The sequence below is a fragment of the Equus asinus genome, chromosome 7 (genome assembly GCF_041296235.1).
Source record: "Equus asinus isolate D_3611 breed Donkey chromosome 7, EquAss-T2T_v2, whole genome shotgun sequence".
Classification (NCBI taxonomy): Eukaryota; Metazoa; Chordata; class Mammalia; order Perissodactyla; family Equidae; genus Equus; species Equus asinus.
Window position 1 is genome coordinate 51,201,500 of NC_091796.1, and position 17,576 is coordinate 51,219,075.

The 17,576-nt window shown below is 37.3% G+C and overlaps 1 protein-coding gene across 16 annotated transcripts in view; it reads left to right on the forward strand.

Moving 5' to 3' along the window:
* Window positions 1–17,576, forward strand: part of METTL4 (methyltransferase 4, N6-adenosine) — a 154,071-nt gene that overhangs the window by 44,585 nt on the left and 91,910 nt on the right. For 13 of the 16 annotated variants that reach the window (XR_011504509.1, XR_011504508.1, XR_011504507.1 and 10 more), the window contains exon 9: window positions 9,810–9,955. Coding sequence is in view for 10 of the 16 variants with exons in the window: in XM_070513348.1 (XP_070369449.1) it covers window positions 9,810–9,955 (146 nt within the window). In the remaining 6 variants the exon portion in view is untranslated. Of the gene's footprint in view, window positions 1–9,809; window positions 9,956–14,517; window positions 17,572–17,576 lie in introns of those variants that run through there. The other 3 variants (XR_006530497.2, XM_070513352.1, XM_070513351.1) reach the window with 3 other exon arrangements.

The window sequence follows — 17,576 nt, forward strand, 5'->3', positions numbered from 1 at the left end:
CTCACTGCGCCAACTCTGTCCCGTCCCTCCCTCAGGAACCTGGACTCAGCTGGAGCAGGACTTCGGCAGTACATGTGTCTATTCCCGATTCTCAGTTGTGTTCCATTGAACTATGTCTTTATTTATTCCAATTCCACACTATTTTGATTATGTAGTTTTATAATAAGTCTTGAAATCAGATACAATCTGTCCACAAACTTTGCTTATTTGTTTTTTTGTTACTTAAGAGGTATCATTTTTATTTGTAGAATTTATATTTAAAAATTATTAGTAAACCAAACATTTAAAAATATTTGGTCATTTGTATTTCTATCATGGATTCTCAGCAGTTCTTATTGATTATCCATTTTTCTGATGAGGCAGTCCTATTTTTAAGTTAACTTTTCTAGGCTATATATTATGGAAATTTCAAACATACACAAAATAGAGGCAACGATATAATAAATCTCTATGTACCCATCATCCAACTTCAACAATTATCAACCTATGGCCAGTTTTGATTAATTCATACCTCTGCTCACTTTTCCCACCTGGATTATTAAAAAGGAAATCCCAGATATCATATTATGTGTTATTCCTTCTGTGGTGTCCTCATTTTACGGATGAGCAAAGTGAGGACCAGAGAGTTTAAATGATTTGGTCAAAGTCACATAGCTAATAAGTGGCAAAACTGAGACCTGAACTCCAATCTGTTTCACCCAAGAGCTCACACTATTATTTACTTATTGAGATGTAATTGACATGTAAAAAGCTGTACCTATTTAATGTATACAACTTGATGAGTTAGGGGATAAGTGTACATTGTGAAAACCTCACCACCATCAAGGCCATAAACATAACCCTCACCTCCAAAGGTTTCTACTCACGCTCATTATTATTATTATTGTTATTATTGTGTGTTAAGAGCACTTAACATAAGATCTACCCTCTTAGCAAATTTTAAGTATACAATACAGTAGTGTCAGCTATAGGCACTATTCTGTATAGTAAATCTGCAGAACTGCTTATCTTGTGTAAATGAAATTTTGTGGCCTTTGACCATCACCTCCCCTTTCCACCTTCCCTCAGCCCCTAGTAATGACCATTCTACTATTTGCTTCTATGAGTTTGACTATTTTAGATTTCACATATAAGTGAGATCAGCTAGTATTTCTCTTTCTGGGTCTGGCTTCTTTCACTTAGCAGAATATTATCGTTTTGGCTATTCTAGGTGCTTTGAATTTCCATATAAATTTTAGAATCAGGTTGTCAATTTCTTCAAAAACATCTACTGGGTTTTGATTGAGATAAATCGAATCTATTGAGCAATATAGGGACACTTGCCATTGTACCTTTGTGTAGGCAGCCACTGTGAAGGCCCTTCCCCCACCTCCTGCGGTGCCCTGCATTCTTGGGCACTGTTGGGTATGCTGAAATTATGCCTCCATGTAACTTCCCTCACTCACTCCTTCACATCCCACATCCTTGGACACCAGTAGGCATGCTGCCAAGATACCCACTTCTCACCCCCATACCTCTGCCTTCCATTAATTCTTGCACCCCAGGAAAGGAAGTTGAGAAGGGAAAATGGGAAAAGATGAGAAGATGGAAAAGGAAGAGGATCTGGGAAGGGAAGGGAACAAGACTGAAATTTCTGAAGCCAAGTAAAGAAAATGCTTAAACAGGAGTGGGTAATCAACTGTCAATATGCATATGTTTGGAATAATATGAATGCACATCTGATTTGGCCAGGGAGAGGTTACTGGTCATCTTGACAGGAGTGATTTTAGTGGAGTGGTGGGATAAAAGTCTAATTGGAGTGAATTAAAGAGAAAATGGAGAGGAGGGAGATGGAGAGAGTAAATATAAATCACCCTTTTAAGGAATTTTGTTATAAAGAACGAGCAGAAAAATGGGACAATAACCCGAAGCAGCATTTTAAATGTTTTCCTATTTCATTACCCATAAAAAAATTGTAGTTCTCAGAACTATGGGAATGCATATTTCCTCTAAATGGGTTTTAGTCATCTGGGTGTAGTATAATCTAGTTGAGTAGAGTGCTGTTCTTTAAAGAATCAGACTTACCTTTTCACAGGGAGTATTGTATATTGGAAAAACTGTGTTAAAAGTCAGAAGAACTGAATTGAAGTTGCCACAACTTGTTATTGATCCTGGTAAAGTCTATTGACTTGAAAGTCTGAGCCTTATCTGCTCGCCTCACATGGTGCTTTTGAGTATTGAAATGAGAATATGTATGTGAAGGTACACTGTCTACTTAAAATGAATAAATTGTTTTTTGCTCTATCCTCGGTGCCTAGAACAATGATGGCACATAGTAGGTGTTCAATAAATATTTGTTGAACAAATAAATAAATGCATTTTTATTGTACACTAAAGTGAATAAAGCACTTTTGTATATTAAATGATTAATGAAAACGCAGATTTCTTAATTTCAAGTCATATTCTTGCCATTACTAAAAAATTGTGTTGCTAAATTTACTTTGCTGAAAGAGGCGAAGTACCAGTGTTGTAATTGTCTTCATAAAAGTGAATTGGGCAATGTAAGTGTTTCAGTAAATAGTCTGAATATTTTCTTAATATATTCACCAGATATTTTCGAGAAATGGAAACATTGATGCCCTTATTGGTTAAAAAGAATTATTCCATAAATTGTGCATTTTCCTTTTATTTTCTTGAGGTAGACTGGAATAGGAATTATTATATGGATTGACTAGTTGAGAAAAATTAGAATCTGGAGAACTTAAGTCATTGACCATAGCTTATAGAGCTAACTAGTAAAGAAGTCTGAACTGCAGACTTTCAGAGACATTCAGCTACATCATAAAACTTCTCTTGAAAGGAAGGGGCACCTAATGATAGAAGTGAAAGGAGATACAATTTGTGTAAACATCTTAGGGATGAATTTGCTTTGAAACATAACCCAACTGTGATTATCTTAGCCTAACCCAGAAGTAACCTATTTCCACATAAAAATATAAATGCCATGTTGTCCTCCTCAGTATTATTCAACTGCTTTCCCACCATGAGAATGTTTTACGTTTTTAAAGAAAGCTAGTTTGGGGCTGGTCCTGTGGTTGAGTGGTTAAGTGCACGCAGTTTGGTGGCCCGGGGTTCGCTGGTTTGGATCCTGGTCGCAGACCTAGCACTGCTCATCAAGCTGTGCTGTGGCGGCATCCCACTTAGAAGAACTAGAAGAACTTATGACCAGGATATACAAATATGTACTAGGGCTTTGGGGAGAAGAGAAAATAAAAGAGGAAGATTGGCAGCAGATGTTAGCTCAGGGACAATCTTAAAGAAAAAGAAAAGAAAGTTTAAAAATGAGACACACTTCCTCCATAATTATTTCTAAGTCTCACAACAACCTTGAAAAGTAGCTGTTATCATTGCCGTTTTACAGCTGATGAAAGAGAGATCCAAGGATGTTAAGTACCACACACAGCTGGTAAGTGGCAGAACTAGGATTCAAAGCCAAGTAGGCAAGATTCTAAGCCCTTTAATGCCCACTGTCCACAGCCATCTCCACCAGGCATTATGCCCGTTGCTGTAAGGAATGCCAGAATATGCTGCTTTTAGCATACAGTTTAGTACTTTCTGGTTACAAATATGAAAATGAATCAGAATGTACCTGTTTTTTCTGATCTCTAGGATGGGATGAGATGATGCTGTCATTGCTCTTACTGACTAGCCATCTATGAAATGCCAACTTTCAGATAAACATTAATTTAGAATCTTGAGAAATACAGTATATTTCTGGAGACTAACTGAGAGCTAGAAGTATCATGTGTTCTGATGTGGGGGATAAGTGGATAAGATAATCCAGTTAGTTTTCTTTGAAGCTGCAGTAAGAAACATTATTTAAGGATCAATAAAATGGCAACTCTAAATAGCCAGGATAATCTATAGAAGATAATTCTTATTGCGTTACATGAAATTCCAAAAGTGTAGCTTTAATTACAAGGGATTATTGTATCTATATGATATCTGTAAGTAATTTTAAGCCTGTATTTTCTCATTTTCTATGAGTGTTTTGGCTATTGCATTTTGTAGTTGCTTATCATTCCTTCTCATTTGCCATATAATCTGAATGGCCTTTTCTTTTTTTCGAGTGCCTTAGATTGATGGGAACATTAGAGAGAATATGTTCTAAATGGAAGAAAAACTTTTTAGCTGAAAACCTGGAGCAGACGTGTGAGCACAGGGACCTTCAGTGCTGGGAATGAGATTCCCTGAATCATTTTGAGTGAATTAGCTTTGCTTTTGCATTATCTGCAATGACATGGAAACAGATATTTTTATATTGGTAGGAGAATTGGAATTGATTGGCCAAAACATTGATGATAGATGCATGAGGATTCTTGTGTGTCAGTCTTTTCTTGGTTGAATCAGGTTAACAATGAAGATGATATATTTGTATATATGTATGTATGTATAAGCAGTTTCACCGACTTTGGGGGGTCTTTAGTCTGTCCAGGTTAAGGACAATGACAAAATCAACAACAGTATCAGCTATAATGTGTCAGGCTCTTATTTAGAGCTTTAATTCAAGAACTAATTTAATCTTTACAGAATTTGTGAGGCAATATTGTTAATTCTGTTTTACACAGGTAATAAGAAATGAAATGATTTGCCCAAGGCCACAGTTGAGATTTTGGCTGAATTCTAATTATAAATTTAAATCACCTTTTAAATTCATTGAGAGTCGTTTTATCACCCAGGATATGGTTTATTTTGGCAAATATTCCATATGTATTTAGAAAAAAGAAGTATTTTCATCTGTTTTTGGTTGGAATGTTCTATACAAGTCAGATAGGTCTGGGGCCGGCCCGGTGGCGCAGCGGTTAAGTGTGCATGTTCTGCTTCGGCGGCCTGGGTTCGCTGGTTTTGATCCTGGGTGTGGACATAGCACGGCTTGGCAAGCCATGCTGCGGTAGGCGTCCCACATATAAAGTAGAGGGAGATGGGCACGGATGTTAGCTCAGGGCCAATCTTCCTCAGCAAAAAGAGGAGGATTGGCAGCAGATGTTAGCTCAGGGTTAATCTTCCTCAGAAAAAAAAAAAACACCCCATTGAATAGGTCAAATTGGTTTATAGTGTTGTTCAAGTCTTCTATATCTTTACTGATTTTGTGTGCTTACTGTTCTGTCAGTAACTGAAATTTCCAGTATACTTCTTTAAAAATTAAGGTCACATTGCTTTATGACATTATGTAAATTTCAAGTGTACATCATTAGATTTCGACTTCCATATAGATTGCATCATGTTCACCACCAAAAGTCTAGTTGCCAGCCAGTATACTTTTTTTTAAATTTAATTTTTATTGAGTTAAGGATAGGTTACAATCTTGTGAAATTTCAGTTGTACATTATTGTTTGTCAGTCGTGTTGTAGGTGCACCCCTTCACCCTTTGTGCCCACCCCCCACCCCACCTTTCCCCTGGTAGCCACTAATCTGTCCTCTTTGTCTACATTTTTAAATTCCTCATATGAGTGGAGTCATACAGAGATTGTCCTTCTCTATCTGGCTTATTTCAGTTAACATAATTCCCTTAAGGTCCATCCATGTTGTTGCAAATGGGACGATTTTTTTCTTTTTTACGGCTGAGTAGTATTCCATTGTATATATATACCACATCTTCTTTATCCTATCATCTGTTGATGGGCACTTAGGTTGCTTCCACATCTTGGCTATTGTAAATAATGCTGCAATGAACATTGGCGTGCATGGGACTTTTGGAATTGCTGACTTCAAGCTCTTTGGATAGATACCCAGTAGTGGGATAGCTGTATCATATGGTAGTTCTATTTTTAATTTTTTGAGGAGTCTCCATACTGTTTTCCATAGGGGCTGCACCAGTTTGCATTCCCACCAGCAGTGTATGAGGATTCCTTTTTCTCCACAACCTCTCCAACATTTGTTACTATTAGTTTTAGATATTTTTGTCATTCTAACGGGTGTAAGGTGATATCTTAGTGTAGTTTTGATTTGCATTTCCCTGATGATCAGTGATGATGAACATATTTTCATGTGCCTATTGGCCATCCGTATATCTTCTTTGGAGAAATGTCTGTTCATGTCTCCTGCCCATTTTTTGATCAGGTTGTTTGATTTTTGTTGTTGAGTTGTGTGAGTTCTTTGTATATTATGGATATTAAGCCTTTGTCGGATGTATGACTTGCAAATATTTTTTCCCAGTTAGTGGGTTGTTTTTTTGTTTCAAGCCTGTTTTCCTTTGCCTTGAAGAACCTCTTTAGTCTGATGAAGTCCCTTTTGTTTATTTTTTCTATTGTTTCCCTTGTCTGAGAAGACATGGTGTCGGAAAAGATCCTTTTAATACTGATGTCAAAGGGTGTACTGCCTATATTTTCTTCTAGAAGCCTTATGGTTTCAGGTCTCACCTTTAGGTCTTTGATCCATTTTGAGTTTATTTTGGTGAATGGTGAGAAAGAATGGTCAATTTTCCTTCTTTTACATGTGGCTTTCCAGTTTTCCCAGCACCATTTGTTGAAAAGACTTTCTTTTCTCCATTGTATGCCCTCAGCTCCTTTGTCAAATATAAGCTGTCTATAGATGTGTGGTTTTATTTCTGGGCTTTCAATTCTGTCCCATTGATCTGTGCACCTGTTTTTGTGCCAGTACCATGCTGTTTTGATTACTGTAGCTTTGTAGTATGTTTTGAAGTCAGGGATTGTGATGCCTCCAGCTTTGTTCTTTGTTCTCAGGATTGCTTTAGCAATTCGGGGTCCTTTGTTGCCCCATATGAATTTCAGGATTCTTTGTTCTATTTCTGTAAAGAATGTCATTGGGATTCTGATTGGGATGGTGTTGAATCTGTAGATTGCTTTAGGTAGAATGGACATTTTAACTATGTTTATTCTTCCAATCCATGTACATGGAATGTCTTTCCATCTCTTTATGTCATCATCCATTTCTTTCAGAAGAGCCTTGTAATTTTTGTTGTATAGGTCTTTCACTTCCTTAGTTAAATTCACCCCGAGGTATTTTATTGTTTTTGTTGCGATTGTGAATGGTATTGTGTTCTTGAGTTCTTTTTCTGTTAGTTTGTTATTAGCATATAGAAATGCTACTGATTTATGCAAATTGATTTTATACCCTGCAACTTTGCTGTAGTTGTTGATTACTTCTAAAAGTTTTCCAATGGATTCTTCGGGGTTTTCTATATATAAGATCATGTCGTCTGCAAACAGCGAGAGTTTCACTTCTTCCCTCCCTATTTGGATTCCTTTCATTCCTTTTTCTTGCCTGATTGCTCTGGCCAGGACCTCCAGTACTATGTTAAATAAGAGTGGTGATAGAGGGCATCCTTGTCTCGTTCCTGTTTTCAGGGGGATGGGGTTCAGTTTTTGCCCATTGAGTATGATGTTGGCTGTGGGTTTGTCATATATGGCCTTTGTTATGTTGAGGTAGTTCCCTTCTATGCCCATTTTGTTCAGAGTTTTTATCATAAATGGCTGTTGGATCTTGTCAAATGCTTTCTCTGCATCTATTGAGATGATCATGTGGTTTTTATTCCTCAGTTTGTTGATGTGGTGTATCACATTGATTGATTTGCGGATGTTGAACCATCCCTGTGTCCCTGGTATGAATCCCACCTGATCATGGTGTATGATCCTTTTGATGAATTGCTGAATTCTGGTTGCCAAAATTTTGTTTAGAATTTTTGCATCTATGTTTATCAGTGATATTGGCCTGTAGTTCTCTTTTTTTGTGGTGTCCTTGTCAGGCTTTGGTATCAGTGTGATGTTGGCCTCATAGAATGTGTTAGGAAGTGTTCCATCTTCCCTAATTTTTTGGAATAGCTTGAAAAGTATAGCTATTAAATCTGCTCTGAAAGTTTGGTAGAATTCCCCAGGAAAGCCATCTGGTCCTGGGGTTTTATTTTGGGATGCTTTTGATTGCTGTTTCAATCTCTTTCCTTGTGATTGGTCTGTTCAAATTGTCTGCTTCTTCTTGAGTGAGCTTTGGGAGATTGTAGGAGTCCAAGAATTTATCCATTTCCTCTAGATTATCCATTTTGCTGGCATATAGTTTTTTGTAGTATTCTCTTATAATCCTTTGTATTTCTGTGGAGTCTGTTGTTATTACTCCTCTTTCATTTCTGATTTTGTTTATTTGAACTTTCTCTCTTTTTTTTCTTTGTAAGTCTGGCTAAGGCTTTGTCAATTTTATTTATCTTCTCAAAGAACCAGCTCTTTGTTTCATTGATCCTTTCTACTGCCTTTTTGTTTCAATAGAATTTATTTGTGCTCTCATTTTTATTATTTCTCTGCCTCTGCTGACTTAGGACTTTGTTTGTTCTTATTTCTCTAATTCAGTTAGATGTAGTTTAAGATTGCTGATTTGGGATTTTTCATGTTTGTTAAGATATGCCTGATTTGTGATGGATTTTCCTCTTAATACAGCTTTTGCTGCATCCCATATGAGTTGGTATGGCATGTTATCATTTTCATTTGTCTCCAGACCAATTTTTTGATTTCTTCTTTAATTTCTTCAATGATCCATTGTGTTCAATAGCACATCCTTGTGCCTTTCTCAACTTTTTTCTTGTAATTAATTTCTAGCTTTATACCATTATGATTGGAGAAGATGCTTGTTATTATTTAATTTTTTTAAAGTTGTAGAGGCTTGCCTTGTTTCCCAACATATGGTCTATCTTTGAGAATGTTCCATGTGCACTTGAGAAGAATGTGTATTCTGCTGTTTTTGGGTGAAGTGTTCTATATATGTTTATTAAGTCCAACTGTTTTAGCTTTTCATTTAGCTCCACTGTTTCTTGTTGATTTTCTGTCTGGATGATCTGTCCATTGATGTGAGTTGGGTGTTGTGGTCCCCTACTATTATTGTGTTATTTTTGATATCTTCTTTTAGGTTTGTTAATACTTGCTTTATGCACTTTGGTGCTCCTGTGTTGGGTGCATAGATATTTATAAGCATTATTTGTTCTTGGTGAAGTGTCCCTTGGATCATTATATATTGGCCCTCTATGTCTCTCTTTACCTGCATTATCTTGAAATGTGTTTTGTCTGATACAAGCATTGCAACACCTGCTTTCTTTTGTTTGCTATTAGCTTGGAGTATTGTCTTCCACCCCTTCACTGTGAGCCTGTGTTTGTCCTCGGAGCTGAGGTGTGTTTGCTGGAGGCAACAAATTGTTTGATCTTGTTCTTTAATCCATTTTTCCACTCTGTGTCTTTTTATTGGAGAGTTCAATCCGTTTACATTGAGGGTGATTATTGATGCAGGAGGGCTTAATGCTGTCATTCTGTCACTCATTTTTCAGTTTTCCTGCATTTCCTTTGTTTCTGATCCTGTGTGTTTTAGCCTACCCATTGACTTTTGCAATTTCTTATGCTGGGTTTCTTAGATTTTGTCTTATTTATGTTTTGTGTCTCTGTTCTGTTTTTTAGTTTAGTGGCTACCCTGAAGTTTGTATTCAGAATCTCGTGCATAACATAGTCCATTTTCTGTGGTCTCTTACTTCCTTAGCCTAGACCCTTTCCTCCTCCCCTCCTAAATTATTATTTTCGTCTCTTATTCCAACTTGCGTTGTGAGTTTGTGGTTAGAGTGATAAGATTGTCTTTGCTTTGGTGATTTCCTTTCCTTTATCCTAATGCTATAGTTGAATATTTGCTATCCTATTCTGATTCTATCTATTTGTCTCCCTACTCTGTGTTTTGTGACCCCTTTCTCTCTTTTTTTCTTTTTTCAGGTATGAGAGCCTCCTTTTTTTTTTCCTTGAGAATTGACTGTTTATTACCCTACTGAAGACATGTTTTTTGATTTGCAGGTATTCAAAGACCTGGACAAATGCACTGTTCTAGTACACATATCGCAGCCAAATCCCTGGGCCATACTCTGGTAACAGTGAGTGTGACTGAATGTGAAGAGTACTTGGAGAGCAGTGCCACATTTGCTGCTTATGAACCCCTAAAGGTGAGATATGTCATAGTAAGGAACTGGCATGTCTTTTCATGGACCCCACTATGTCTACTTAGGGGCTTCCTAGCTGTCTGTGATCTCTATTAAAGATCAGTGATATGTGTGTTCTCTCCTTTGCTACTCTCACTGTTAGATCTACAGCTCTCTCATCAAATCTGAGTCTTAGGGAGGTTAGTCCCTCATGTTTCTGCCAAGGAATATCTTTAAGTTTTATTGGCAAGGTTGAGATGTTCCTGTGAGAACCTTCTTGAGGATTTCTTGTAGTGGAGGTCTTGTGGTTATGAAGTCCCTTAGCTTTTGTTTGTCTGGAAAAGATTTAATTTCTCCCTCATATCTGAGGGACATTTTTGCTGGATAGAGTATTCTTGGCTGAAGATTTTTATCCTTTAAAGTTTTGAATATGTCATTCCAATCTCTCCTAGCTTGTATGGTTTCTGTAGAGAAATCTGCTGAAAGTCTTATAGGGGTTCCTTTGTAGGTTATTTTCTTCTGCCTTGCTGCCCTGAGTATTCTTTCTTTGTCATTCATTTTTGCCATTTTTACTACTATATGCCTTGCAGTAGGTCTTTTTACATTGACAAATCTAGGAGATCTGAAAGCTTCCTCCACACACGTTTCTCTCTCAATCCCTAGCTTTGGGAAGGTCTCTTCTATTATTTCGTTGAGCACACTTTCTGCTCCATTTTCCTTTTCCATGCCCTCAGGAGTTCCGATGATGCTTAAGTTGCATTTTCTCATTGAGTCGGCTATTTCTCTGAGATTTTCTTCAGTTTTTTAAATTCGTAGTTCTCTTTCTTCCTCTGTCTGGAGCCATTCCACCTGTCTACCTTCGATTATGCTAATTTGCTCCTCTATGGTGTCTACACGGGCATTCAGGGAGTCTGTATTCTGTTTTATGTGATCCATTGTATTTTTCATCTCTAGTATTTCTGATTGATTCTTCTTTATAGTTTCAATCTCTTTTGTGAAGTAACTCCAGAACTCGTTGACTTGTTTCTCTATATTTCCCTTTACCTCATTGAGTTTTTTGATGATAACTACTCTGAATTCATTGTCAGTTAGTGTACCTATTTCCAAGTCCTCAGGACATAGTTTTGTGTTTTGTTTTCCTTTTGGTTTGGAGCTTTTATAAATTGCTGGATGGTAGAGGATCGGTTTTTGCACATAATGCTATTATTTGGTTGCAGTTACAGCCTGTCGCCACTAGATGGGGGTAAGAGCAGCACCTTCTGAGCCCTGGGCCTTCAGCCGTGATGGTGGCTCACAGCACGGGTTGGGGGAGGAGTTGCACTTTCTCTCGCGGGCAGACCTGGATTCTGATCAGCTCTCACTCTCTGGTTTCTTGGGGCCCTGGCTTGCTGGGGTCCCCCCAAGCGAAAGCTTTCCCCCGTTAGAGGGTTTCCGCTGCATGGGTCTGTGGGAGTCTTGGACGATCCCCGAACGCCTGGCCCCTCCCCTGCTCCTTCCATCACCCGTGGGAGCGATCCCAGTCTCTAGCTGAGGGAATGAAGTTCTCTCTTACCTGTTCCAGCTCCTCCGAGGGGGGCTCCCGCCTCTCCACCCTCTGTCGTTTGGCTGCTGTGGGTCTCTGACGATCTCTGTGTTTTTAGGATTTTTTTTGTTGGAAAGCAGTTGCTCCTTTTGGTTGTAATTTGGAGGGGAGAGAGTCCCAGGTGAGCTCACTCCACCACGTTGCTGACGTCCTCCCAGCCAGTATACTTTTTGATTTGTCTATTTCTTTCATTTCTGTTGTTTTTTGCTTCATGAATTTTCAAGCTCTATTATTGGATGTATACACACTTAAGATTATGTTCGTTTATCATTATTTAATATGCCTGCTAATATTTCTTTTCTCTATGTCTACTCTATCTGATTGATATTTATATAGTCATTCCAACTTTCTTATGATTATTGTCTTCATAGGATATCCTTTCCATCATTTTATTTTTAATTCATCTATGTCTTTACATTGAAAGTGGATTTCTTGTAGATAGAATATTGTTAGGTCTTTTAAAAAAATTATTTTTGAAAATTTATTTTAATTGGAATGTTTACATCATTTACACTTAATGTAATTATTAATATGATTGGGTTTATATCTACTATTTAAAATTTTTTTTCTATTTGATCCATCTCTCTCTCTCTCTTTCTTTTTTTTAATGAGGAAGATTGGCTCTGAGCTAACATCTGTTGCCAATCTTCCTCTTTTTGCTTGAGGAAGATTGTTGCTAAGCTAACATCTGTGCTTGTCCTCCTCTATTTTATGTGAGATGCCACCACAGGGTGGCTTGACAAATGGGCTAGGTCCACGCCCAGGATCCTTACCTGTGAACCCCAGGCTGCCACAGCGAAGAGTGCAAACTTAACCTCTAAGCCACCAGGCCGGCCCCAATCCATCTGTTTTTGTTCTTTCTTTTCTAGGACCCAACGTCTATTGGATTAATTGTTTTTATGATTCCATTTTATGTTTACTATGGCTTATAAGCTTTACCTCTTTTATTTTTCAGTAGTTCATCTAAGGTTCAAAACATCTAACTTTAGCTTCTCACAGTCTGCCTTCAAATGATGTTACAGTACTTTATTTTTTTCAGCTTCATTGAGGTATAATTGACAAATAAAATTATAATCTGTTTAAAATATACAACATGATGTTTTGATTGTGCAAGAATTTCCACCATTGAGTTAATTAACACATCCATCAGCATACATATTTACCTTTATTCGGTGAGAACACAAGTTCTACTCTCTTAGCAAATTTCAATTATACAATACAGTGTTATCAACTATAGTCACCATGTTAGACAATAGATCCTCAGACCTTATTCATCTTATAATTGAAAGTTTGTCCTGTTTTATCAGCCTCTCTCTGCTTCTCCCAGCCCCCACCCTGTGGCCACCACCATTCTACTCTGTCTCTGTGACTTAGACTGTTTTTTTGGTAAGATTCTGCATATAAGTGATACCATGCAGTATTTGTCTTTCTCTGTCTGGCTTATTTCACTTAGCATAGTAGTCTCCAGGTTCATCCATGTTGTCGCAAGATGCAGAATTTCCTCCTTTTCTTAAGACTGAATATGAAATATATTTTATAAATATGTATATTTATATATATATATATCATGGAATGTTGTTCAGCCTTAAAAACACAGGAGTACAGATATCTTTTTGAGTTATTTCATTTCCTTTGGATATATATCTAGAGTGGGATTGCTGGATTGTATGGTAGTTCTCTATTTCATTTCTTGAGGAGCCTCCATACTGTTTTCCATAAAAACTGTACCAGTTTACCTTCCCACCAACAGTGTAAAAAGGTTCCCCTTTGTCCACATCCTTGCCAGCGTTTTTTATTTCTTGTCTTTTTGATAATAGACATCCTAACAGGTGTGAAGTGATATTTCTTTGTGGTTTTGATGGGTTTCCCTGATGATTAGTGATGTTGAGCATCTTTTCATATACCTGTTGGCCATTTGTAGGTCTTTGGAAAAATGTCTATACAAGTCCTTTGCCCATTTTTAATTAGGTCTTTTGTTATTTTGCTATTGAGTTGTGAGATTTCTTTATATATTTTGGATATTAACCACTTATCAGATATATGGTTTGCAAGTATTTTCTCCCATTCAGTAGGTTGCCTTTTAATTTTGTTGATTTCTTTAGCTGTGCAGCTTTTCAGTTTGATATAGTCCCATGTGTTTGTTTTTACTTTTGTTGCCTTTACTTTTGGGGTCAAATCCAAAAAATCATCTCTAAGACCAATGTCAAGGAGCTTACCACCTATGTTTTCTTCCAGGAGTTTTATGGTTTCAGGTCTTACATTCAAGTCTTTAAACTATTTTGAGTTTATTTTTGTGTATGGTTTATGATGGGGATCCAGTCTCATTCCTTTGCATGTGGCTGTCCAGTTGTCCCAACACCATTTATTGAAGAGACTATCCTTTCCCCATTGTGTATTGTTGACTCCTTTGTTTTAAGTTAATTGATTGTATATGCGTGGTTTATTTCTGGGCTCTCTGTTCTCTTCCATTGATCTGTGTGTCTGTTTTTTATTCCAGTACCATACTGTTTTGATTAGTATAGCTTTATAATATAGTTTGAAATCGGGAAGTGTGATGCTTCTAGCTTTGTTCTTTCTCAAGATTGCTTTGGCTATTTGGGATCTTTTGTGGTTCCATACAAATTTTAGGATTTTTTTTAGTTCTGTGAAAAATGCCATTGGTATTTTGATAGGGCTTGCGTTGAATCTGTAGATCACTTTAGGTAGTGTGGACATTTTAAACCCATTACTTCTTCCAATCTAGGAGCAAAGAATATCTTTCCATTTATTTGTATCTTCAATTTCTTTCATCAATGTTTTATAGTTTTCAGTGTACAAATCTTTTCAACTCCTTAGTTAAATTTATTCCTAAGTATTTTTTTCATTTTTGATGCTATTGTAAATGGGGTTGTTTTCCTAATTTTTCTTTCCAGTAGTTCATTTTTAGTGTGTAGAAATGCAAATGATTTTTGTATATTGATTTTGTATCCTGCAACTTACTAAATTTATTTATTACTTCTAACAGGTTTTTGGTGGACTCTTCAGGATTTTCTCTATATAATATCATGTCATCTGCAAACAGACACAATTTTACTTCTTCCTTTCTTGTTTGTATGCCTTTTATTTCCTTTTCTTCCTTAATTGCTCTGGCTAGGACTTGCAGTATGATGTTGAATAAAAGTGGTGAGATTGGGCATCCTTGTCTTGCTCCTGATCTTAGAGGAAAAGATTTCAGCTTTTCACCATTGAGTATGATGTTAGCTGTGGGCTTGTTGTATATGGTCTTTATTATATAGAGGTACCTTTCCTCTGTACAGTTTGTTGAGAGTTTTTTTATGAAAGGATGTTTAATTTTGTCAAATGCTTTTTCTGCATTCATTGATATGATCATAAGATTTTTATCTAAACTTCATTTTGTTAATGTGGTGTATCATATTGATTGATTTACTTGTGTTGAATCCTGCTTGCATCCCTGGAATAAATACCACTTGATCATGGTGTGTGATCTTTTTAATGTACTGTTGAATTCAGTTTGCTAATATTTTGTTGAGGATTTTTATACCTATGTGTCAGTGATATTGGTCTGTAATTTTATTTTCTTGTAGTGTCCTCGTCTGACTTTGGTATCAGGGTAAAGCTGGCCTTAGAAAATGCATTTGGAAGTGTTCCTTTCTCTTCTACTTTTTGGAAGAGTTTGAGAAGGATTGATATTAATTCTTATTTAAATATTTGATAGAATTTACCAGTGAAACTATGGATGGGCTTAGGGAAGAAGTAGTGTCTTGGATCTATGGATTCCAGGAACTACTGTGGGATTCCGCAGTAGGCAGGGTTGATGGATATGGTTGTTGCTAGGCAATGTTTAGAAGTTGAATGGCTGTGGCAGGGCTTAAATAGTAAGCCCAGTAAGAGAAAAACAGGAAAAAAATGTCAATCATCCTTTTAATTACTGGATTTAGGGTGCTATAGTAATGGCTTGGGTGTTGTTTAGGAACCCGTTTGTCTCGTCTCCATCTCTGATTTCACTCTGTCACTACTTACACCCTTTCTTATTGGCTCATGATATTCCTGAGAGGACCTCCTTATCAGGAGGTCAGCCATCCAGTCTTGTATCAGGCAGAAATTCAGCCTTGACCTGAAACTAAAATTAATTGGCTTCTGGGTAGCAAATAGCTGCAATCCTGTCCTTAATTCTTCAGAGAGAGTAGGCCCTCAGGTGGCACAATGAAAAGGGTGTGGGATTTTGGAGTCAAGAGGATGACCTAAAAATCTCATTTCTACTGTAAGAATACCTCAGTTGGCGACAAGACCAACTTTATAGTGTTAGTGGGACATTTGAAGGAGAAATTCACAGGGAAGTGCTTCATAATCTCTCTGTTAGTTGTATTTTTTATTTTTGGTTATTGTGAGACCCTAGTAATGTAGCTAGAATTGTTTTAGCTACCTGGAAGTCCTTGAAAAACAGGTTTTAGGAAGTGCAGATTTACATTTTTGGTGATATTTCGCAGTTAATTCAGATTTAAAGCTATCTTCAATTTCTCAGCATGTGGAATAAGACAAACCTTTCTTTCAAGTTGGAGGTATTCAAGTCAGTGTTTAAATTGCCCTTAACTAATAGGATATCAAAAGAATGCAGTTTACTGACCTGTGCGCTCCAGGCCCTAGCCCCAGGTCAGCTGAATCCTGGGCAGGAAGGAGAGAGGAGCTACTCTGTCACCTCTAGAGTTGCCCTTCCTGGGAGGCCTGAGCTTCCAAGCATAGGCTTCTATGTCTTAGGTTAAGAAGCGAGTGTATGGCCATGCACAAATACTGCTCTAAATGATGTTCTTTGTGGAATAGCGCTTACTCCGGATTGCTTTTTATCCCTCTAAGAGGAAGGGAGCTGGGGAAGAGCCAATCTTAAGGTTTTTAAAAAATTCCTCCAAGAAGAATGTGACATCCTGGTAAAAACTAGGATGGAAACAGTAAGCAGTCTTTTCCTATGGAGATTTTCTTTTGGCTCATGACATGTGATTATGTTGGTTTGCTCCAAATCCATTGTTTGTTTATTTGGAAACCGTAGATTAGTAAGCGATCAGTGTGGCAGTTTGAAATGTTGACAGGCAACATTTATAACACTTCAACTGTTTGGTTTGCCTTGTATTTAAAGTCCTTGGGGAAATGAACTTCTTAGGTACTTTGCAGAGCCATCTTGAACTGGGCTAGGGGATGGGTTTCTGGGAGCACAGACAGACTTGTTGAAGGAATTGGGGGATATGAGTAGAAGGATGATGAGAGCAGGAAGGAGAAAACCTCCAGACTGCCAAGAGTCTAATGTGGATACTCTCCAGATTATGTGGTTCACACTCCTCCCTGTACGGCTCAGTCAATGAAAATGATGTAAACATGAGAATAAGTTAAGACTACACCCTAGAGAAATATGAGAGAGTTAAGATATTAGAAAGTAATCACAGAAATGCATAAGAAGCTAAAAATAACAAAGGGAAAGACAAAAGAATTAGGATAAGTTAAAATTCCAGCAATAATGTTAACAATTTAAAAATGAAAAGAACAAAAGTAAAAGAATAACACTGAGTGAAAGGTAAAGTTAGGTAAAAAGCTGAAACTGAGGCACATGATAGATTAAATAAAGAATTAAGAGAGACAGTTAAATAAGAGATTTAACAGTTTAAGATGCAATGTGTGCTGTCCCCTTTCTTTGTCAGTAGATGTAGCAAATGGGAACTCTTAGAGCCTGAAGCTCACACCACAGATTCCAGATGCTATAGCAGTATAATCTGACCTCAAGAAATACCCCCTTGAATTTATTTGTTGATACTGCTTTTTAATAAATAAATGTTTGGAGCAGAGGGAAGAAACCAGTGGCATGCTAGGAAATGTTTGAAAACCATCTGTGAGAATGGGGAGAGGGGAAAGCCCAGCCCTGATTTACAGTGTTTGCTAATTTTCTTGGTGCAAATACTCCCACCATGACCAGTTTTAAGCTACCAATGTGATGCCAGCCAGGTGTACCCAACACTGAGGGATTGCTCAGGATGTAGGACTAAAACTAGGACAGTCTTGGGCTAACCAGGATGGTTGTTC